This window comes from Paramisgurnus dabryanus, chromosome 21 (assembly GCF_030506205.2).
Source record: "Paramisgurnus dabryanus chromosome 21, PD_genome_1.1, whole genome shotgun sequence".
NCBI classification, from domain to species: domain Eukaryota; kingdom Metazoa; phylum Chordata; class Actinopteri; order Cypriniformes; family Cobitidae; genus Paramisgurnus; species Paramisgurnus dabryanus.
This window is the reverse complement of record NC_133357.1, coordinates 21,445,570-21,469,609: the sequence shown is the minus strand read 5'-3', so window position 1 is coordinate 21,469,609 and position 24,040 is coordinate 21,445,570. Positions and strand designations below refer to the sequence as shown.

General features: G+C 39.1%; 2 protein-coding genes across 3 annotated transcripts in view; one reads left to right on the top strand and one right to left on the bottom strand.

The window, feature by feature from the left end:
- Positions 1-10,040, top strand: part of pdzrn3a (PDZ domain containing RING finger 3a) — a 40,972-nt gene extending 30,932 nt beyond the window's left edge. The window contains exons 3-6 of the mRNA XM_065249836.2: positions 2,736-2,974; positions 4,787-4,826; positions 4,954-5,016; positions 7,109-10,040. Coding sequence (XP_065105908.2) covers positions 2,736-2,974; positions 4,787-4,826; positions 4,954-5,016; positions 7,109-8,590 — 1,824 coding nt within the window. The 3' untranslated portion in view covers positions 8,591-10,040. The remainder of the gene's footprint in view (positions 1-2,735; positions 2,975-4,786; positions 4,827-4,953; positions 5,017-7,108) is intronic.
- Positions 10,041-14,375: 4,335 nt separating this feature from the next.
- Positions 14,376-24,040, bottom strand: part of ppp4r2a (protein phosphatase 4, regulatory subunit 2a) — a 28,983-nt gene continuing 19,318 nt past the window's right edge. For both annotated transcript variants that reach the window (XM_073813024.1, XM_065286245.2), the window contains exons 3-9: positions 22,279-22,449; positions 22,048-22,141; positions 21,889-21,926; positions 21,693-21,761; positions 21,379-21,516; positions 16,624-16,898; positions 14,376-15,452 (exon numbers count right to left, since the gene is read on the bottom strand). In XM_073813024.1, the coding sequence (XP_073669125.1) occupies positions 15,130-15,452; positions 16,624-16,898; positions 21,379-21,516; positions 21,693-21,761; positions 21,889-21,926; positions 22,048-22,141; positions 22,279-22,449 (1,108 nt within the window). In that variant the 3' untranslated portion in view covers positions 14,376-15,129. The remainder of the gene's footprint in view (positions 15,453-16,623; positions 16,899-21,378; positions 21,517-21,692; positions 21,762-21,888; positions 21,927-22,047; positions 22,142-22,278; positions 22,450-24,040) is intronic.

Sequence of the window (24,040 nt, the reverse complement as noted above, 5' to 3'; positions counted from 1 at the left end):
CTCTCTCTCTCTCTCAATTTTCAATTCAATTTAAAGAACTTTATTGGCATGATTGTGTCACTTACAATATTGCCAAAGCATTATACATAAAACAAGAAACATACAATAACACAATATTAACAAACATTAAGGTGCAATTAAGCTAAGGTGCTGGGTGATGGATGAAGTACTACTGCAAAATAAAATAAAATAGAATCAGAGGATATTTACAATATAAAGTTGACTTTGAAATATAAACATATGAAGTATACAAATGTACATTTATGGAGGCACATGAGAGGTAAAATAAAAATACTGTACAAGATCAGGGCTGTGGATTATTTCTGATGGTGTGTAACTGATAAATGAATTTAGCAGCAACTGATGGGTGTCTGTCTTCCCCCAGTAACATCTTCATTTGATCTGAATCTGAAGAGTTATGAAACTCTGGTATGAGCTTTGAGATTTTGTCAAAGTGTTTTTCTCTAAGCTCTTTATATTTACCACAGTAAAGGATATAACTCTCTCTCTCTCTCTCTCTCTCTCTCTCTCTCTCTCTCTCTCTCTCTCTCTTTCTCTCTCTCTCACATAAACACATTTTATATCCATGAACTTGGGTTGAAAGTTGTTTTGCATGTAAAGCGCTCAATCGACATGATCCACATTGGATCTCTAATCGTCTCTTAATACAAGGCTTTACATTTACATTTAGGCATTTAGCAGATGCTTTTATCCGAAGCAACTTACAAAGATTAGGAAACAATAACGCAATTTGTTGTGGGGAGGCAATAGTATAAAAGGTGCTTATACCAAGATACAAGTTTTTACTATTCTGAAACAATACCTGTTAAGAAAGAAAAACAATTTGTGTTTTTGTTTTTTTACAAAAAAGATGGACGAAAAAAGAGCCGCAACAGTGAAAGTGTGGGGAAGACTTACATGTGCAGTGTACCTGTGAAGGCCTAAAATTGAGGATGCAATGCATCGAGTTATAAAAAAAAAACATGAATTTAATATTTTTCACGTCCCCACATATCACATCTGATTGCGTGCTTTTGCAAATTCATTTGGCTTTTCAGTAAGGCAGTGGTCCAGGGTGCCCGCACAAATCTGTGAGTTGTCCGCCAAAGCACATTCTATAAATTGCCTCAATTTTAATATTTATTCATGATAAATATTTACAAATAATTAAATAATAACATTTTTTACAATTATAAAACATATCAACAAGTAAAATAAAATAAAACAAAATCAAAAAAAGTTTTTAGTAGACTATCAAAAAAGTAGCTTCCAAATTGTTATTATAGCCCTTGCTCACAAAAAGGTTGGAGACCCCTGCTTTAAGGGATACATCCCTATTACTACAGCTTAATGTAGTTTCTGTACATAATATAATATGTAAACAATATAATTGTTTAAAAAAATGACACAACTTTACCAAGAAGCATTTATATGCTTCAAAATGTATGTAATGAACGCACGTTTTTGGTGATTTTTACTCTTTTTAAAACATCACAGTCTGCTGATGCCCCTCACTTGGAACATTTATTGCCCTCAGGCTCAATGTGTTTTACCGTGTGCTTTTCGAGCAGTAACAAATAACAACACCGCTGAGCACATCAACATAATGCAAGCTCATTTTACTACCAGGGAATTTTCCTGTCGAGTTGCTTGTGACAGTCATAAAAGTGTGATTTTTAATTAGAATGATGATATGAAACGATTTCGCCACTTGTTTTCACACATAATGGAAGAGACTTGTGGAGCCACACCTGAAGAACATGCTTATTATTCTCCTCAATAATGAAGTGGTTTGTTTGATTACAGGGTTGAATTGTTGTTACGATAATAAAAAGAGCAGCTGAAAACACAGATAGCACCTTTGTCTAATGAGAGAGAGAGAGAGAGAGAGAGAGAGAGAGAGAGAGAGAGAGGGAGGCTCTGAATGGGAGGTGGAAACGTGCTGTCACATGCATGTGGATTTACAGACACAAACACAGTCACGCTGGAGTTGTTGTGTCTGGAAAGTCTTGTTTTTATCTATTTGACACAAACCAAAATGTTCTTGCTTTATTAATGGTCACTTTTTGTAGTATTTGCTGATGTGTTGTCACCATGGGATGCAATCTTTGTGTTACACGCCGGTCAGATGAGAACTACAAACTACTACAAGGCAAACGTCAGGTAAAACAGCGATTGGTTTGAGTGAGTGTTTGCAGTCTCTAAATCTATTTCTAAATTGACTTGGCGTTGTTTTTATTGGCTCATTATTTGATTTATACCATTGAAAACTCTAACTTTTGAATGCCTTTACTACTAGAGTTTGTTTGGGATGCAAAGAAATGTTGCGAGGTTATTTTGCAGAATGAAAAGAATGTGTTTCAAAGACGGCGTACGTTTGACAGGGTGATGATAGGGTCACGGTCTATTGAAGATGAGGGATGTTGCAATCCTGTCAAATTACTTGACGGGTGTGTGTTTGTTTGTGTTTATTTATGTGCTTTGTTTTATTAGAGTAACATTCCCACGACCCCTATGTAATTATAGTAGCTCGTTGTAATTTAACCTCCAGTTGACCTCATGTATGTTAGAAATTCTGTCGCATGAGGAAATATTTTTACTTTAACCCTCAAACATGCGGCTAAAGCTGCAACAAAAATTGATTTAAAATTGATAAAAAACCATGTAAACAGAATGATGTTATTTATTAGCTCTAAAATAAATGACATTTTCTTTACTCCTCTTATGTTATGAAGGCAAATGGAAGGAACCTTTCCCAGGGCACCCATGATCATGCAGTAGAGACCTTTCAAACAGCCGAAGAGCCCAATGAGGTCCAGATACGGTGCAGGACGGCACACAAAACTCAAGGAGTGGACAGCAGTACACAAACCAACATTACTCTGAAATATCTGAAACATTTAGAGGATAAACTGTCCTCTCCATCATTGCCACTGGGTTTGGCCGTGCTGGATAGTTACCTTTCACCCACAGGGTAAGATCTGGTCATTTTTTTGTTCACAAGCCTTATCACTTCCATAATATCGATATCAAAGCCACTTTATATTAAAGTCAGTATTGCTATAAGGGGGCATGTACACTAAGGTGCTTATGCTGGAAACTGGCGAATGTTTTGGTGCTCTGCGTTTTTTCGGCACCCAGAGTTGAAAAATTTTCAAGTTTGGGTGAAATGCTTTGCTTGTCAATGTCACTCCTCTCTCGGACGTCCAATCACAGTGTCATGGGGGCAGGACAAATATCACAACAACCAACATGCGCATCGTTCAATGACTGATAAACAAAGCAGAAAGATCATAGCAACTAGGGATGGGCATTCGATTACATTTTTTTAGTCGATTGTCGGGAGAATTAACGATTGACTATCGATTAATCATTAATATTTTTATAATAAAAAATAATTATTTAACTTTTATAATTCAAAAATGTTGAATACAAAAATACAGCGTGTTTTCCTCCATGAGACCTTTATTACAAGATTAACTTGTGGCAAACAGTTAAACTACATTTAGTTAGACAAACGGAACATATATGCGCTTGAATATGCGGTGCTCTTAAGCAGCGGAACCTGCAGCTGCGAGCCGCATTCTTAAACCGAGACCTCATTTGTTCCAAAAAATCATGACCTCTTCATGATAATTTTTTTGAAATCAAAACGGAAGGTCACAGACGGAGTATGGTGTCAAATATTGCACCCTGGTGGTAAAATGTTGAATTGCTGCCACACAGTGAAATTCATTTAATTGCTTTAAGACACACGCTACGCTAGGCAACGCAACCTGCATTAGATAAAAAAAGTATTCGATTAATCAACAACAAATTAACGTCATCGACTAAATTCTTAACGATCAATTGTCTATCATCGATTAATCATGCCCATCCCTAATAGCAACCAAAGCGCTTAGCTGAAAAAATGCTAGCAAACGGCCACAGTCGCCGTCCGCCGGGCGTTTTCAGTCACGCTCGCGAGTTCGCATTAACATGTAATCGATACACGGTTTTCCTGTTTACAAACATTACAGGGTTCGCGCGCATCCTGGAGGCAGAAAGCCCGATTGGTGAGCTGGTCTGCGACTGCAACATCCTCAAGTATTGAAGCTTTCTTTATTGTTTGTATATAAATAAAACTTGATTTTAGTTGGATCTGTTTTTCTGACTTAAATTTCGCAGTGTTAGTGTGATACACATATGAATTATCATGTTAGGCTAGTAACGTAATAGCTGCATCTATTGGTATGTTAAACATCAGCACCCAGCACTGGCTCTGTTGGTACAATTAACCACGCAACAACTCCTTGGCATTTTGACTTACAGACACTACTAGCCTACAACACAAGGCACGTCCCTTCTTTCTGCCTCTTAGTTGCGTGCACAAGCAATGATGACGTCGCCGAGAAATCCATGTATAGGGAATGAGATAAAGCATATTTAGCATGCTGTACGAGGAGAGTGCTCCGAGCTCGGAATTTTTGCCCAAACCCAGAGTACTCCCCCCTCTTAATGAAAAAATGAAACTAGATGAGAGTGAGGTGATGGGGTGGACGAGGGATGCTGCAAAAATCTGTCATGGGATAGAGGTGAGGGACTGCTGTTTATAGACACTTCTTCGCACTGATAAGTTGGATCCCATGACCATGCTCCTCCTGAACTTCGTTAAATAAACTTCATTTAAAACGTTTTGGTGTGCATGCCCCTGAATGTCGCTTAAATTAATGTCCAATTGTTATCTGTATTGTAGCTGTTGCATGCCCAGATGTGATTCAATTCACCTTTTAGATTTCTTTCACAGCATACAGAGAGACATTAAAAGCAGAGGATTGGATCATGAGGTATTATTTTTGAACATGGTATAACAAAGTGAATAAATCATCAACTTAAAACCTTGCCATTGCAAATGTCATGCTTGTTCAATTGAGCTACAGGAAATAACTAAATATGCTGTTTCACCCTACTTAGATTGATGCAGAAGGTGTTGCAGCTGAAGATGGCAGAATCCAGCAAGCAGATCCGATTATCCAGGTATGCTATTTTGCGGGGGGGGGGGGGTTGGAACAATATGACCAATGTACATAAAACCCATTTTGCTTTTCACATTTTGAAGATCAATAGTGTGGACATCCAGTGCCAAAAAGAGGCAGAGAGCAAGAATGTGACCCTCCTAGTAGCTCCTAAAACTAAGGTCTGTTACCTGTTTTGTAACCCATAGGCAGAGTTTGGGGGACATGATCGAGGGCACTTCCTCAAAGACCAAAACAGATTATGTTTTTGTCTGAGCTATGCATGAAAAAAGAGTATTAATATTTTATTTGTCTTATCTTATTATTTTAGTGAGTAGACTGCATAACTTATGAAAAAAAAAAATATTTTTAATCCATTACTTTAAAACCATCAAGTCCCACTCTCCTGCTATTCTCAAAGTATTGCCGTACTCTGGTTTGCCTGTAGGTGCCCCCCAAGCACAAATGCTGAACTCCGTTTATGTTGTAACCTCACAAGATTTTGAAAAGATTTCATTACATTTAACATTTATCCATTTGGCAGACACTTTAATCCAAATCGACTTATGGTGCATTACAAAGCTATCCATTTTATCAATAGGTCTATGTTTGTTCCCTGGGGAAAGAACCCAAAATGTTTGAGCCATTTAAACAATGCTCTGCCAATCGAGTTACAGGATATTCCAATTGCTTGGCTAAAACCAACTGGCTACCAACTCTTTTGAAATGCTGTTTGTGTGCTTATAACTTCCCAGTCTTTATCAAACTTCGTTCCTGCGAGAAGATCATTCTTTAAATTTGTTCATGTTAAACGTACTGTTTTCCCGACAGTTCAGTCTAGGAGACCATCTTCAAACTTGTTAAGGTATAATTCATTAAACCAGGGCTCAAAATTAACTTTTTTATTTGGTAGCACTGGTGCTCCCAACTTTAAAGAGTTAGGAGCACCAGCAAAAATTTAGGCGCATCCATCCAAAAATTAAAAGGCACCAAAACTACAATGTATATGTTATTAGATTTATTTTATTAAAAATAAAACGCCACCATGGCCAGCATTTAAAATTTGGTCTTCTATTTATTTTATTTTATTTTTTGCTGCATAGATTCCAAAATTAATACCCAAATGCGGTTGAAATAGTATAGCAATCATAATTTAACAATTACAGGTAAAATGATTAAGATTACAATAGAAAATCTAGCAAACACGTAAAACACTGATTAACTGGGACATTACATAAGTGACCTTAATATAGAAGACTAATATATATATATTGGTATTGAAAACTGCATTACCAGGATGCTATTACTACTAAATAGGCAATGTTTTAAAAAATACTATAAAAACATACCATCATTGTCGTGTTCCACATCAACATGGACCACATGTTTGTCGGATGTCCATTCACCAGCGCATGCACACATACACTGTCAAACACTCTTTGACAGACAGTTCGGTGTCTCCATTAATAATGAACACATTTGTCATGACACTACTTGTGTTTTTGGCACTTTCGCCATGTTTAAGCAAGGTCTGGCGTTTAAAATGTTTTGATTCCGCCACCAACGCCGTTTTACAGGATTTACAGTAAACACAGTAAGTTACATCGAGCCATTCTCATAGCGGAGACACTCGTAATCTTTAAACCACTCTCTCCGAAAGGTTTAACGTCAAGTCTTATTTTCCGGTGGTGGAGTCGCATTTGAATCCGGATCGTCGTCATTAATTACAGTAGTAACATTGGCTGTAGTCGGCTCGTTCTCGTCATGCTCGCGGTTCGTCTTTCACATTTTCGCGCTTCACGTACCAACGTAGCACGGCAACAAGGAATGACTGACGCTCATATTAGCCAATCTGCGGTCTTCATTAAACGTAAGAACTTAATGGTGAAATTTGATTGGTTATGTAACGTTGGAGAGAACACTGAACCTGGGACAGCAGCACGCAGCATCACAATCTAAATCAAGTCGCACCACACAACAAAATGGGCAGTCGCACAAATGCTCCCAAATATATTTTAAGGTCGCACAGATTAAATTTCGGTCGCATATGCGCCCAAAATAGTCGCAATTTCGAGCCCTGCATTAAACTCTTTTTATCCAATTGATTTTAACAGAGCCTGCATAAAGAAGATGGAGGTACTACTGATATGGCAAATATGCTGTCCAACCGTCATGAGAAAGACAGCGGTGTGAGCCGCACAGATGACAGCAATCGTAATGATGAAAGCTCAGAGCCAGAGATCCTGGGGGACGACTTGAGCTTTGTTTGGGACACTCTTCCAGGAAACCACAAGAAGTACTTCAGCCAGGACACGATAGGCAGTGGAGACCTGCACCTGTGTAATGACTCCTTCCTGTCTGTTGACAATGTAGACTGTGAAAAAGTCCTCGATATACCCGGCATGGCTTGCGAGGACTTACGAGAACTGCTTGAATTGAAATTCCTGCTGAATGGAAACAGTCCTTGTGAATATCTGGAGCACGATGCCAGGCTATACAGAGAGAGTATTAGTTGGGATTGTGATGACCTTGATATTCAGATGCTCAGTGAGGAACTGCTAAACATTGAACTTGAGTGTCTAAGCATCATACAGGCACATAGAATACAAACAGGGGAAGGTCTACAATCCAGCAATGATTCACGTACCAAGCACCTTACCAAGCAAAGTGTGGAAAAAGTCCATCAAGACCTCATTAATAAGAAAGTGGACAAGGAAAGCTCTAGTGCCTACAACACTGGAGAAAGTTGTTGGAGCATTCCTCCTGCTGTAGAACTTTCGGACTTCCAAAATTTGGTTACAGAAGACAAAGGGAAAAGTTCTCCCAAGCATAGACGCAACTCAACAACAGCAACATGCTCAAAGCATCTTCTTTCTCCTATTCAGGAGGCTACCCCCACCAAAAGTAACTCTCCTTCAGGAAACTCAGAGGCCACAAAAGTGGAAAAAACTAAGCAGAAGTGGAAGAACCACCCAGGGAAAAGGCATTCCCCATACAAGAACACCTACATCCCAGCTCATGCACAACATTACCAAAGCTACATGCACCTTATCCAGCAAAAATCAGCTGTTGAGTACGGCCAAAGTCAAATCAGCTTAGCCAGCTTGTGCAAGAACCCAGAGACCTTCCCCTCGGACTCCAGACCCAAGATGGAATGGAAGGTAAAGATCCGTAGTAATGGAACACGGTACATCACCAAAAGGCCTACGAGGGATCAACTGCTGAAAGAGCGTGCATTGCGCATCCGAGAAGAACGCTGTGGCATGACAACCGATGATGATGCTGCAAGTGAACTCAAACTGGGTCGATACTGGAACAAGGAGGAGCGCAAGCAGCATGCAGCACATGCCAAGGAACAGCGGCAACAGAGGGAACTCAGGAAGCAGTGCTGCGTGGAAGGCAAGGAGCAGGCAGCAGCTAAGAAGGACAATATAACGCCAGATATTATCCAGCTCAGCCACAAAAAGATGATGAAAAAACGGAATAAGAGAATACTCGACAACTGGATGACTATTCAGGAGCTGCTGACACATGGCACAAGGTCCACAGATGGGACAAGACTATATAATTCCTTTCTTTCTGTGACAACGGTGTAAGGCAGGGGTGGGGAATTCTGGGTCCTGGAGGGCCACTGTCCTGCAGAGTTTAGTTCCAACCCTTATCAAACATGCCTGCATTTGGCTTTGATTAGATTTGATTTGTCCTTTACTCTGTAGGACAGTGTCCCTCCAGGACCAGGATTCCCCACCCCAGTGTAAGGGATTTCTTGATTAAAGTTGAAAGTATAGTTCATTTTTTAACGTGTATGCTTGAGCACACAGCCTCACAAAACATACTTCATTGATTCTAACGCATAGATAGACATTGGACGCATGCAATACTGTCCGTAAGGAGCAGTTAGATAGGTCTAAGGGGTGATGCCATGAGTTAAAATCTTTGAACTAATTCATGCTACAGTTGTAAAAGAGAGTCAATTCAGACAATCTCTTATATATGGCCTCCATTGTCGATGTAGCTTGCCTTGCACGTGTTCTGGTCCATTTTGTTAATGGATTTTTAAATCGACTACCCTGTGAATTGACGCCCCTCCAGGCCTCGGTTGCCACCTTGTGGATGAACTAATTATTGCAATAAAATTAAATGCATGTGTGCACCTGCATGTACAAAGTATGCACAGTTACAAATATCTGGTTGAATCTGCTTGTTAAGTCTTGATATCATGCACTGCTTCCGGGTCCAACCAATCTTAAATGCTATAGGGAAATAACAATACGCTCTTTATTATAATGCAAAACTACCAAAAACACCCAATCATAATTTTTATCTCCATAACAAAATCCAAGATCACCTGACATGGACTCAAGGACATGGATTTTTTACGAATTATAAATATATGGCTGTCTGCGACTCCATGAGCCTGGAGACTGAAGTGTACACTGTGAATTTATAAAATGTTTGCTTAAATGTGTAATGTGAATAAATAGTGCTCATAAACGCCTGTTTAAATAATATCATTTATTGAGTGAAGGCTTGGAAGCAGAAACAGTATACCTTATGACTTGTCAAGCGGATTCTGAATATATTTGTGTCACCTTCACGTATGCGTAAAAAATGAACTTTACTAAGGCCTTAAGGGTACTTATGGTTTACTGTGTAAATTTGGATGTAGATTGGTGCGGGATATCATGCCTCATTTTAAGAGGCAAGGCACTCATTTAGAATTTTAGGTTACACATTTTGGTAAAACTTCTTCATCAATCCATTATTACACAAATCTGGATGAGTAAAGGCACATCTTTGCAATCTACTTCACTGGTTCTCAAACTGGGGTTAGCGAGATGATGCCAGGGGTCCCCAGTTTTATGACAATTTATAAAATAAATTAATTTATCATGAATTCTGTGCAATTAAACCTGAAAAAATAAGGCTACTAACCAACAGCACTACTTTGTATCATGTTTTGTTTAATTAAAAGTTGAGTTTTAGAACAGTTTTTGTCATAAATTTTCTTTGGGGGGGGTCGCAAAGGAATGCGCCCAACACAATGGGGGCCACACTCTGAAAAACTGATCTACTTGATTTAAATGTTATGCAATTTTTTGAGTACTTACTGTTATTCATTTAGAGGTCGCCAGTTTTGCCAGATGTACGATAATTATTGTATTTGTACAATAATTTCTACATTTTGTGACACTTCAAATGGTCATTGCAATCATAGGGCTTTTATACTGTGATCTAGGATGTGGATCCTACATCTAGGATTACACATGTGTGTAACGCATGTCTTCTATGTCTTGGTTTTGGCTAGAAGGCATACAGCTATGGCCAACATCTACTGGCTTAACTTGCAATCTCATTACTGATTGGCTGACTTTGCTGCCACTCAAAAAATGTAGCCAATTATTTTAAAGTGGAGGGGCAGTGAGATGCCTGTGATGTCATAAGCATCAGTTTCTCAGATTGGGCTGTTTTCTGGCTGACATTTCTAAAAGAGGAATTTCTATGAGACTGAGATGTTTAGCATGTTTAGCACTTTTTGTATGTTCGTGAATGCGGGTAGACTACCATTATTCAACAAAGACAAGGTAAAAATGTTTTTTCATTCTCTGTCCCCTTTAAATCCCATGAAATGTTGGGTTTAGGGTTAGGTTTGAGTGCAGGATTAGGATAAAAAGAGTGACACTGGCTAGATGGAATACAGCTACGGCTTAAATCCCATGAAATTTTGGGTTTAGGGTTAGGTTTGAGGGCACGATAAGGATAAAAACAGCGGCCCTGGTTAGATGGAATACAGCTACGGCTTAAATCCCATGAAATGTTGGGTATAGGGTTAGGTTTAAGGGCAGAATAAGGATAAAAACAGCGACACTGGCTAGATGGAATAAAGCTATGGCTTAAATCCCATGAAATGTTGGGTTTAGTGTTAGGTTTAGGTCTAAGGGCAGAATAAGGATAAAAACAGCGACACTGGCTAGATGGAATAAAGCTATGGCTTAAATCCCATGAAAGTTTGGGTTTAGGGTTAGGTTTCAGGGCAGGATAAGGATAAAAAACAGCGACCCTGGCTAGATGGAATACAGCTACGGCTTAAATCCCATGAAATGTTGGGTTTAGGGTTAGGTTTAAGGGCAGAATAAGGATAAAAACAGTGACACTGGCTAGATGGAATAAAGCTATGGCTTAAATCCCATGAAATTTTGGGTTTAGGGTTAGGTTTCAGGGCAGGATAAGGATAAAAAACAGCGACCCTGGCTAGATGGAATACAGCTACGGCTTAAATCCCATGAAATGTTGGGTTTAGGGTTAGGTTTAAGGGCAGAATAAGGATAAAAACAGTGACACTGGCTAGATGGAATAAAGCTATGGCTTAAATCCCATGAAATTTTGGGTTTAGGGTTAGGTTTCAGGGCAGGATAAGGATAAAAAACAGCGACCCTGGCTAGATGGAATACAGCTACGGCTTAAATCCCATGAAATGTTGGGTATAGGGTTAGGTTTAAGGGCAGAATAAGGATAAAAACAGCGACACTGGCTAGATGGAATAAAGCTATGGCTTAAATCCCATGAAATGTTGGGTTTAGTGTTAGGTTTAGGTCTAAGGGCAGAATAAGGATAAAAACAGCGACACTGGCTAGATGGAATAAAGCTATGGCTTAAATCCCATGAAAGTTTGGGTTTAGGGTTAGGTTTCAGGGCAGGATAAGGATAAAAAACAGCGACCCTGGCTAGATGGAATACAGCTACGGCTTAAATCCCATGAAATGTTGGGTTTAGGGTTAGGTTTAAGGGCAGAATAAGGATAAAAACAGTGACACTGGCTAGATGGAATAAAGCTATGGCTTAAATCCCATGAAATTTTGGGTTTAGGGTTAGGTTTCAGGGCAGGATAAGGATAAAAAACAGCGACCCTGGCTAGATGGAATACAGCTACGGCTTAAATCCCATGAAATGTTGGGTTTAGGGTTAGGTTTAAGGGCAGAATAAGGATAAAAACAGTGACACTGGCTAGATGGAATAAAGCTATGGCTTAAATCCCATGAAATTTTGGGTTTAGGGTTAGGTTTCAGGGCAGGATAAGGATAAAAAACAGCGACCCTGGCTAGATGGAATACAGCTACGGCTTAAATCCCATGAAATGTTGGGTTTAGGGTTAGGTTTAAGGGCAGAATAAGGATAAAAACAGTGACACTGGCTAGATGGAATAAAGCTATGGCTTAAATCCCATGAAATTTTGGGTTTAGGGTTAGGTTTCAGGGCAGGATAAGGATAAAAACAGCGACCCTGGCTAGATGGAATACAGCTACGGCTTAAATCCCATGAAATGTTGGGTTTAGGGTTAGGTTTAAGGGCAGAATAAGGATAAAAACAGCGACACTGGCTAGATGGAATAAAGCTATGGCTTAAATCCCATGAAATTTTGGGTTTAGGGTTAGGTTTCAGGGCAGGATACGGATAAAAACAGCGACCCTGGCTATGTAGAATACAGCTACGGCTTAAATGCCATGAAATTTTGGGTGTAGGGTTAGGTTTCAGGGCAGGATACGGATAAAAACAGCGACCCTGGCTATGTAGAATACAGCTACGGCTTAAATCCCATGAAATTTTGGGTGTAGGGTTAGGTTTGGCCATGGGATAAGTTTAAAAACAGCGGCCCTGGGTAGATGGAATAAAGCTATGGCTTAAAGGAATAGTCTACCCTTTTGCCATATTAAACTATGTTATTACCCCAACTTAGACGAATTAATACATATCTATCTTATTTTCAATGCGTGCACTGTACAGCGCGTCGTGAATGTGTTAGCATTTAGCCTAGCCCCTTTCATTCCTATGGTACCAAACAGGGAAGCCACCAAACACTTCTGTGTTTTCCCTATTTAAAGACTGTTACATGAGGAGTTATACCAGTAAGTATGGTGCCACAAAATAAAACTTTTTTTTGGTACCATAGGAATGAATGGGGCTAGGCTAAATGCTAACACATTCACAACACGCTGTACAGTGCACTCATTGAAGAAAGATAGGTATGTATTAATTTGGCTAGGTTGAGGTAATAACATAGTTTAATATGGCAAAAGGGTAGACTATTCCTTTAAATCCCATGAAATGTTGGGTTTAGGGTTAGGTTTCAGGGCAGGATAAGGATAAAAACAGCGGCCCTGGTTAGATGGAATACAGCTACGGCTTAAATCCCATGAAATGTTGGGTTTAGGGTTAGGTTTGGCCATAGGATAAGTTTAAAAACAGCGGCCCTGGTTAGATGGAATACAGCTTCTGTTTAAATCCCATGAAATGTTGGGTTTAGGTTTAGGTTTGGCCATAGGATAAGTTTAAAAACAGCGGCCCTGGTTAGATGGAATACAGCTTCTGTTTAAATCCCATGAAATGTTGGGTTTAGGGTTAGGTTTGGGGGTAGGATAAGGATAAAAACAGCACTCATTTGGCAAGATTTCAGTGATTTCGGCAGTTGCCGTTTCCCTTCTAGCCACAACTCCATCCTTTCACACGATGTGTCTTCATATCCCAATCATCGTTGAGAATGACTCTTTCTCTTTCACAAAATAGCGTTCCTGCCACGGCGCTTAGGTCAATTGTTTGACCCTCTCACTAAGGTACACCTAGTTATTTATCTACTGGGAAAATTTGCAGGCTATCAAAAGTTGTTTGTCTAGATAAATTGCTGTATTTTGCACATTTAACTCGTGTATGATCATTTTCTTCCAAATATCATAATTTTGAGCTTCTAGTACAATCCTCAAACATTTCCAATCTGGCAACTCTGGCAGTCGCTTTTATCTAAAGCGACATACAAATGAAAGAACATTCATCATTGTCAAAGTACTTTGCAGAGACACTTTACAGAACTTGAGTCTGCACCGAAAATCACTTTCTACTTTATTTTATTAAACTTAGTATATTAAACGTATGCAGATCTACTTTAATTTCACCTTTTAATTCATTATAATAAATGTTATACTGTATTACATGACTCAAACATGGCTATCAGTTTTTGGATCCACTTCATTCATATATTTTTGCAAGATGTACCATTCATTGTGTCTGTGTCTCAAAATAGGAAATAATTTTTCTTCAAATGAAAGGTCTCCGGTTGCCACAGATTAGGCACGTCGCTGCTTTAAATGTGAACATTTATTGCTCTTCAGGAATACTGTTGAAAGCCCAAGCATTCAGTTCACATGGAAATCATACAGTTTCACTTTTCACAAAAGCAGTGAACACTTATTACAATCTACAAAATCTACTTTAATTTAAAAATTCTACATATCAAAAAGGAGCTGTGGAAATAGGGGTCGGTAAGACAGCCTGTATACATACTGTAAGAAGTGTGAAAAACGTTTTGAAAGTTGGTGTTGACAAAGTGAACCTTTATACAACTGTTTGCCATTGTTTGATGAAAAGGAAAATGAAAAGCTTATAGTGGCTCAATAGTGGTTAAGCACATTATGTCTTGTTTGTAAAGACAGGCTCACTATATTAAATTACAGCACTCGAGTATCTAATGCATGGAAAATTACATTAGTCAATTTTAGAATCTATTTACCAGCACTGGTAGATTAAATAAATGTATGTGAAATGCTGGGAAGGAGGTTAAAATCAAAGGTTTTAAAAATAAAAGAAATTACTTGCCGAAAATAGAAAGAAAATCTATCTACAGTAATGCCGCTATATATATATATAGCACTACGTGCCACTAGCAAGATGAATGCAAAAGGCAGTCTAAGCATAGCCGTGTTCTCCTGGAATGTTTAGATACTGGTTTACCAACCAAAAGGAAACCCTGGGACCGTCAAACTAAATGCTCCCGTACGGATTCGTATTGTGCGCACATTCACACAAACGCCACATTTCACTCTTATAGAAGAGCGGGAAAGACAGTGATGTGATTTCCTGACGGATTTAGAAAGATGAAGTCCATGATTTGGTACAAGATTACACCAGGGACGTCTTCATGTCATTCAATGGCAAACACTCCTCCAAACCATTAAAAAGATGAGCTTCCAGTTTTTTAAAGGGTGTTCCTCTGGGACACCATCGCTCCTGCCCCGTCTGCTCACTTTATAGTACAAGTGTTTCAGGGATTTGTACAGTACAGTGTAAAAATCGACAACGCGGGGCTTCATTCTTGTTCCATGTTGTCTTCTGCAGTGTCTGAGCTGTCTGAACTGATGTCTGCTGTGTTACTGCCCTCTGCCGTCAGCTCTGTGGAACTGCTCGGACACGCTGATGGTGTCTCCGGGCTGGACACTCCCTCTTCGCTGCTGTTATTGCTGCTACTGCTTACTGGGTCGTTTTTCTCGTCCGTTTCATCTGCGCTCGGTTCCCTCTCTGGTGGGTCCAGTTCGCCGCCTGTGTCCTCGTCGTTGGAAGGGCTGGGTGAATTTTCAGACACGGATCTGTCAACCCCGTTTTCGAGAGACTCTGACTGTGTGCTAGAGGGTTCTGCGGAGAGAGGAGAGAGATGTCAAATATGCAGCGAGATCTTTAACAGCTGCTGATATGCAAATAAGTTAATATAGAAATATTAGGCTTTTTTAGACTTGAACCTTTCTGTCTGTGAAATTCAGGCTAATGATGAGATTTAGGAGCATGATTTTCAATCTTTGACATGACCTTACTTCGTGTTTTCTAAAATTCATTCTGTAAAAATATTGGCTATATAACGATTCAAATCAATGATTGAAATCGAACTCACAGCCTCAGCACCTATCGCTTTGTTAAAGGACAAGTTCGGTATTTTAGACTTAAAGCCCTGTTTTCAGATTGTTTATGGTCAAATAGAATGGTTTTGACTGAAATTTCGACATTTTCGGCTGCCCTGAGAATTTTCGCTTGTTTGTGTTTCAGCTCAGACCTCTACAATGGCTTTATAGGTGCACTGGAACAATCCTTCCTAAAATGCATTAAACTTTCGTTTACAAAGACGTGAAACTCACCGAGTGGTCAGGGGTGTTCACTGGTATGCTCACACAAAAATCGCTCCAAAAGACGCATTCCAACAGGTTTTATCGTAGTTTTTACCAACTCCATTGACTGTATTAGACGTCCTGTGAGGTACGGTATTACTCCGCGCCGGGAACTTTGTTTCTATTCTTGCAATTGGCAAAGGCGGATTAGCGCCACCTCCTGGGCTGGAGTGTTTATTATTCAAGCTCTAAGCGGAAGAATGTACGGGTGTGAGGCGTTTGGGGAAATAGGTCCACAAGTTAACAACGAATGCTAAAACAGCTGTTGGAAAGCATCTTTTAACGCGATTTTTGTGTGAGCATATCAGTGAACACCCCTGACCACTCGGTGAGTTTCTCGTCTTTGTAAACGAAAGTTTAATGCATTTTAGGAAGGATTGTTCCAGTGCACCTATAAAGCCATTGTAGAGGTCTGAGCTGAAACACAAACAAGCGAAAATTCTCAGGGCAGCCGAAAATGTCGAAATTTCAGTCAAAACCATTCTATTTGACCATAAACAATCTGAAAACAGGGCTTTAAGTCTAAAATACCGAACTTGTCCTTTAATGAATTATGTGTGTATCGTCCCAGTAAAACCAGTCACATACAATTTTGATGACCTCATAGATAAGCCAACAGCAAGATTAAGTTATGATAAAGAATGTACCTTGATCTTCAGAGTCGAATTCGTCACGTTTATTATCCCTAACTTCTGCCGTGACGTCTGACGAGGACTGCGGCACGTCCAGCGAGCTCTCTGCTGCCGACGTGCAGGGCGACTTCTTTCCATCCTGTGCCATTTCATCTTCATCGTCTTCCTCTTCGTCGAATTTAAGCCTCTTTGCTTCATGCGTCTCGGCGTTTGTAGCATCCTCATCCTCACGGTGTTTACTCTTTACCGGACCACCATGTGAAACTTCTGCTTCTGATGCCGAAGACTCACTGAAATAAAAACAACATGAGACTCCAAATACAAGCCGTCATTCGTATTACACACCCAGTCTTAATCTGTCAAAATGAGCATTGAACTGTAACAGCGCCGCGTGCATGTACTGTATGCATCCAGTGTTGTGCATGTAGGTGATCATCATATGATTGCAGGTACATTTGGTGACCAAAGTTATTTTTTATTTTTTCAAATTTTAATGATTTGTTACTGATTGTCATGGATCACAAAGGGGTGGTTTCCTGGACAAGGTTTATTCTAGTCCAGGGGTGTCAAACTCATTTTAGGCTGAGGGCCGGATGGTAAATAACCCCATGAAGTGCGGGCCGGATAATTTTTTTAAACCTTAGTGTGCTGATAATTGTGTTAAAATTAACTAAACAAACCAATTAATTAGTTTGTTTAGCAAGAAAACCAGAGAAACACACAGCTCTGTGAAAACTACATTTCATAAGGTCACACTCATACTGTATATTATACACACAAATTTACATCTGAACAAAACCCACTGGCCTTATAGGTTGAAAAGCTTTAATTTAACTTCTTTTGCCTTAATGACAAAATTATTTATAAACCATTCACTTTTCTTTGGAATATATTTGTAATGAGAACAGTCATTTAGAAAATGCTAGATGGGGCAGTGGCCCAAAACAAAAATGGGACTATGGGGGGTGGTCAGTGCCGGCGCCAGCCGAGCGCTGATGAGGGGGCGTCTAAATACCAGAGGGGGCGATCACATGAATGCATATAATTCCCCCAGCTAGAAAATACATAGGTTTGGTACATTAAGTTTTAAAGTGTTATAAACAAACATCTCTGTAATACAACCACAAAAACTACAGCTATAGTGAGCAACGTACAGAGCTCTGAACAATACAACAACAACAAAAAAACGCATACCTAACGTCACATATTAGCACAACACTACTCATTAGAAGTGCAGACCCAGAGGTAGAAATACATTTTACGTAATGGTGGGGGGCAGTGTTGGCAAATAGAGTTGATGGTTTTCAGCCCAAAAACGGTCCAAACGCAACATTTTATCAACATTTTGGTTCAATTTGATCATATAACGTAGTTATTTTAACTGCCACAAGTAATGCACCAAGCTAGCGATTAAGCAGCTAGAGAACCACAATAGCAAAATGGCAATAACTCGTTTACATATACAGCTATGCTGTAGGATAGGCTAATTCAAATTCGTTAATTATAAATTTAACAATGTCTGTTTTTTATCTATTTACTCCTGATAAACAGGTGTGTGAGAGAGAGAGATCGTACAGGCTTACCTTTAACGTTAAATGCAGAACAATAATAGGCTGTTGGTTGTACGTTGACTTGCAAGGATGCTGAAGAACATGAACAACTGAACTTTTCAAAACTATGTACAGTCTGGCTGAAGTTCATGGTGCCCGAATTGACTTAATGACAGCCGAATATTTGGATCTTTGCACCTGAAATGCTCCGATAATTCATCCACGCCACGGCATTAATTGATGTGTGACAATCCGGAGTCCAGTTTGTAGAACTTCCAATGCTATTTTCCATATATCCATTGCTACAGGGCAGGCCCAGGTCACTCTCACACTCCTGTCTGTAAATTTTTATATAATTTCCCACTCCGACATCTTGATTTCCCTCTGAGACTCAGAACGCGGGCTCATTGTCGGCGTGCCTCAAGCCGTCAACACAAACTTGTTCAACTTCAGGCGCGGCTGCAAGAACCAACAACCACATGACGTCAAAGTACCGCGAGAACGATTCGAGAAATCATACTAAGTGTCGTTTCGTCTCGCTCTCGCGGCATTTTGACGTCTTCGCCTGATGAATTCGAACAAGCCTATAGGCTATACATGAGTGGGCGTGTGTCACGGTAAAATACATGCACACTTGTTTTTTTGTTTTGTTAAATAATTAGACTTTAAAATTCCCTTTAGGAAGACAATACACAAGGCAAACGTGATTTTTAAATAGCGCATTTTATCATTAAAATCCCATTCAACATTAATGGTGATCTGAGGGGGCGGGATAGTGCCAGTGAGGGGGCGACGCCCCCTCACGCCCCCTCGTGGCGCCGGCCCTGGGGGTGGTACTATTATTATGGTTTTAATAAAGTATTATAAATATTATGTATTATATTACTAGCATCAACTTAGACAAGTGATTATAATGGGAATTATAATAAGAATTAAAGTGTGACAATCTGCTAAATATTCAATATGATTTACCTGCTGGCTTGATGGAGCTTTGAATCCATGTTTGCAATGTTGAACTGCTGCTAAAAGCCTCTCTTTCCGTTCTCTGTCGTTATTTTGTGAAGGCATTGGTGTTTTTTGTATTTTTTGTCTACAAAGTGTGCCAACAACAGCAAGTTTAGTGTTTATATTAACTTAGATCTGATCGGGAACATTAAATCGATTAGACAAGCATTGTAACGTTAATGTGGATATTGTGTTTTTGTTAGCTTGCTAGGTTGTTAGCACTTTTAGAACACTGACAGCAAATCATTACCGAAAGAAATACATAAACATACTTACAAGTTACTAATTCTGCGGTTTAACTGATATAATGTTATGAATCCACCTGTTAATGCAACAAACTTCGGAAACTGTCGTCTTCGCTCTCCAGGCAGAGAGTGGGCACAGAGATGCTGCGGAGCGGGGGGGAAAACACGAAGGGGATTACCAGAATCGCCGTATCTTTAGCGGAGCGGTAACAATAAAACGGCAAGATTTTTGGGCATGTTCCGCGTTTTGGTGCTTTCCGCAAGTCTCTCATATTAAAAACGAACTAGACACCCCCCTAAAAGGGTTTTTAAAATATGTTTTTAGTAATACTCTATAAATCATCACGCGGGCCGGTATGGACCCCTTTGCGGGCCGTATCCGGCCCGCGGGCCGCATGTTTGACACCCCTGTTCTAGTCCCAGACTGAAATGCATGTTTGAGCTGCCTTAATTTAAAAACATCTTGCCCTGACATTAGGGCTGTCACAATGATGAAATAATCGTCTCATCGTGATTGTTTGAACTCATCGCGATGATTTCAGATCACCGCAATGATTGCACATCTCTCTAAAAAACACAAGGGGGAGCTGCAGCGCCTGCATAAATGAGACATATCAGATTGCTTTTAAATAGAGATGCTCCGATCAGCATTTTTGGGGCCGATCACCGATCACCAAGATCATGATCTGCCGATCAGTGCCGATCACAGAATGGCAGTGGAATGGGAATCTTTTATCTATAATCTAGCAGAGTTTGCACTTTTAACTATAAATTAGGTATATTATTGTTTTAATAGAGAATCAAATAAATAAGCACAACAAATAATTCTTCTTGCAAAGAGAAATGTAATATGCCTTTAAAAAGGTTTATAGGTCTGTTAAAAGTAATTAAAATAAAACACTTCACAGTCTTTACTGTATGAATTAAATAAACACGCATTCGTCTGAAGTACAACAGATCTTCACTGATGAGCGGAGAGTAATTTTATTGAGAGATGAATTAGGATACTGTATCTTTAAGACGTGGGAGAGATCGTTCTCTTCACGTGCACTGATGACCGGCTGCTGTGTATGCGTGCGTCGGGTTGCCGCAAACAAGAGCAGCTGTGAGGAAAATGGAAGTTTAAACCTTCAAAACTTTAAAACGAATGCAAGTAATAAACTTTCTGTATGAGGATTCAATTGTCCGCGATAGATATGTGTCGTATACGCTGTTTGATAGGGATGTGAAGACGCATCGCGCTGAGGACCGGAGCGCGTCCTCCAGAGAAAATACGCATATCTCTGTTACAGGCAGAGAGAGAGATCCAAATCTGCACGTCACACATGAGCCACGGGTTACAAAATGCTCGCACTGTCTAAAATGGTCTCTAATTGCAGCAGCATCAGGAACGCTATGATGACAAAAGTAAACAGAAAGATCGGCTCATGAGATCGCAAATTTAGCGAGTGCCGATCGCGTCATTTAATGCAGTTATCGGCCGATAACGATCGGAGCATCCCTACTTCTAAATATGTGTTATGTGTATTAATATTTACTGCCAGGTGAACCTTGCAAAATATTTAATTTAAATAACCACAACAATTTGTGAAAATTATTTTATAAACCAACAAAAAGTTTTTATGAGAATTAAATGTCAAAGCAATAAAACACAATTTATTAGACAGTTAACCGTCAGCCAAATTTAATAACCGTGACAGCCCTACCTGACATTTCTTAACATGTATTAGTGCCTTCGTTTTGTCTCAAGCTGCACACCAGGATTGTTTTTTTGTAAGGTAGGTTTGTAAAAAGTACTTAAATGTCCTAATATAATTAAGGCCTAGTCCTGGTTTAACCTAAACCCTGTCCGGGAAACCACCCCAAAATGTTATAGGCATTGATCCATGACAATCAGTATCAATTTATTAAAATAATACCTTTGGACACCAAATTTACATCCAATTATAGAATCCCCCATGTGCACTTACTTGAGCGTTTTCTCGGATTGGTCGGAAGCTTGTTCTTTGTTTTCTGTGCTGTCGGGAAGGCCGTTGGTAGCTACACTGCTGGACAGGGTGAGTTTTGGTCTGTTCATTGGCCTGGGTGTTCCTGGACCGTTCACATTTCTATTACAGACAATCATAGACACGTCAATCCACCCGACAGTTACATTAAATCCATCAACTAGTGTCTCTTAACAGTATGCTGTAAACTGACATTCAGAGATTCAATTTAAAATTCTAGTGACCCATGAGCTATTTTCAAGACTAAATAATAATGGTGCTTGAAATGATAAACTCACCTGTCAGTAAAAGCTGAAGTATTGCCAGGAAACATAACTCCATTCATTCTGTTGACGCAACCTTTTTTCCTTAAAAGAAAAAGATGAAGAACAGTCTGAGGGACAGATGAACAGTTTTTGAACAAGTTACATGCATCAGTGGAGACTGACTTTCAGAGTAAAATAAATAGTATAAAAGGTTAACGGTTTAACTCACTCTGAGGTAGGATACACACAACTGACCACCATCACATTCTGAAACGAAATATGATACGAATGATTTTGATATGAAACTGAAGAAATTAAGCATTTAAATAATATAGTAAAAATGCAAAAGGCATTATTGCTGAAAGGCTAAAAAAAGTGAAATAAATACCTTCTCCACGCCCCTGAGGAACTTGTCTGTTCCTGTGTAGTTTCTTTTTGGCTCGGTGAGCAGCTCACAAAGACGCTGAATAGTGAAAGGGATCCTGGGAAATAAAATGCACATTCAACCGAGAATACTTTGGAAAATAAAAGGCAAGTTTCTCTCAATTTAGCAACAATTTAACGTTACTTGAAATAGTTTCTCAACCTATGGGAGTGCATAGTATTCACTTTCACTTACCCGTTGTATCCATTGACAATTTTGAGAATCCTCTGCTTCATCTCTTCAAAAGGAATGTACTCAACGTTTGGATTGGCAGGTCCTCGTTGCTCTGGACATGAAGCTTTAAAGTCATCCATCACTTTTTCGAGTTTAAAGAGGAAGTAGGTTTTAAACTGGGACCACTGAATCCTGGAATAATATTATATGATGAATATAATCTGGGTGATTTTAAAACACACATCAACACAGATGTAAATAAACAGTACTACCACCCATAGATTAATGAATGGAAAATGTCTTCCTTTTAAAGGAATAGTTGACCCTTAAAATTCAAACTTTGTCATTATTTACTTACCCTCATGGCATTTGAACCCAATGTCTTTCGTTGTACTTTATAACCCAAACGCAGAATTTTTTTTTTTTAGAAAGTGTTGTTTGGGGTTTTCTGGTTATTACAGGAGTGAATGGTGACTACCTCCTCACCACCCACTCCCATAGTAACCAAAAAACCCTTCAAAATGACTCAGTGTTAGTATGTAATAGATCAACTCGACTTACTGTACATATAATTTTAATGTCCTGAAAAAATTAACTCTACTTTCTTGTTGTGGATATTGCTTGTTACAAATTATTTAAAAAACTAAACATCATAAAACTGCATAAACAACAGATCAGAAACAGAAAATGTCTGCTGAAAGGAAACAAAAAAAATGCATTTGGGTTCTAAAGAAAAATATTAAAATAATGACGGTAAGTAAATAATAGGGGTGTGATGAGACACGAGTTTGAGTTTACGAGAACAAGACGAAACCAGATTTTTCACTTCTTAGGAAATCCTCAATGATAAAATATATGAATTGGAAACTGAAATCACTATATTTTGAAATGTTTTAACTAATCTAGGACTGTCCCTAAGAATTATTTTTGTAATTGACAATAAAGTAATTTTATGTTTTGGTAATAAAAATTAGAGCTAGACAGATTAATCAGTTTAGCACAGATAGTTAATAGGCTTTATGCCCAGCTGCACTACTTCCTGAACTTCAGCCAGCTCCTTGTTTCCTGTCTGCCATTACTGGACAAACTGATTAATCCAGGTGTGTCTGATTATTGTTGTTGTGACTACTGAGGTCAGGCACACCTGGATTAATCAGTTTGTTTGTGACTACTGAGGTCAGGCACACTTGGATTAATCAGTTTGTCCAATAATGGAAGACAGGAAACAAGGAGCTGGCTGAAGTTCAGGAAGTAGTGCAGCTGGGCATAAAGCCTATTGGTGGGACAATCGGATATCAGCAGCAAAAAATCCATGACCGAGTGTGTCCATCATATCATTATGATAAAGTAATTAATTTGCTGAATAGATGCTGCATTAGCAGAGAAACAACAGCAGGAACCCAAGGTTGTCGTCAAGGCTGACTGGACGCTTATATTAGTAGTACCTCATACAGTTACACAAAAATACACGCAGATAAATCCAACCCAAAAGTTTATATCCAGCTGGTTACTTTTATCCATGATTTATCCATACTTTAAGTCTATAATGATAGAAAGCGCACTATATTATATGTTCTTTTTTTATCATCACTGCAATATATCTTTTGATTAGATAATCATTAAATGGAAACAGAAGCAAATCAATTACAAGACTACACATACAATAGACATTGAAATTACATAAATGTTACCAGTGGGAGTATTTTACAAAAACATTAACTTCATTATTAATTCATTTATTTTTATTTATACATTTATTTCACTTAGCACATTTTCATGGTCT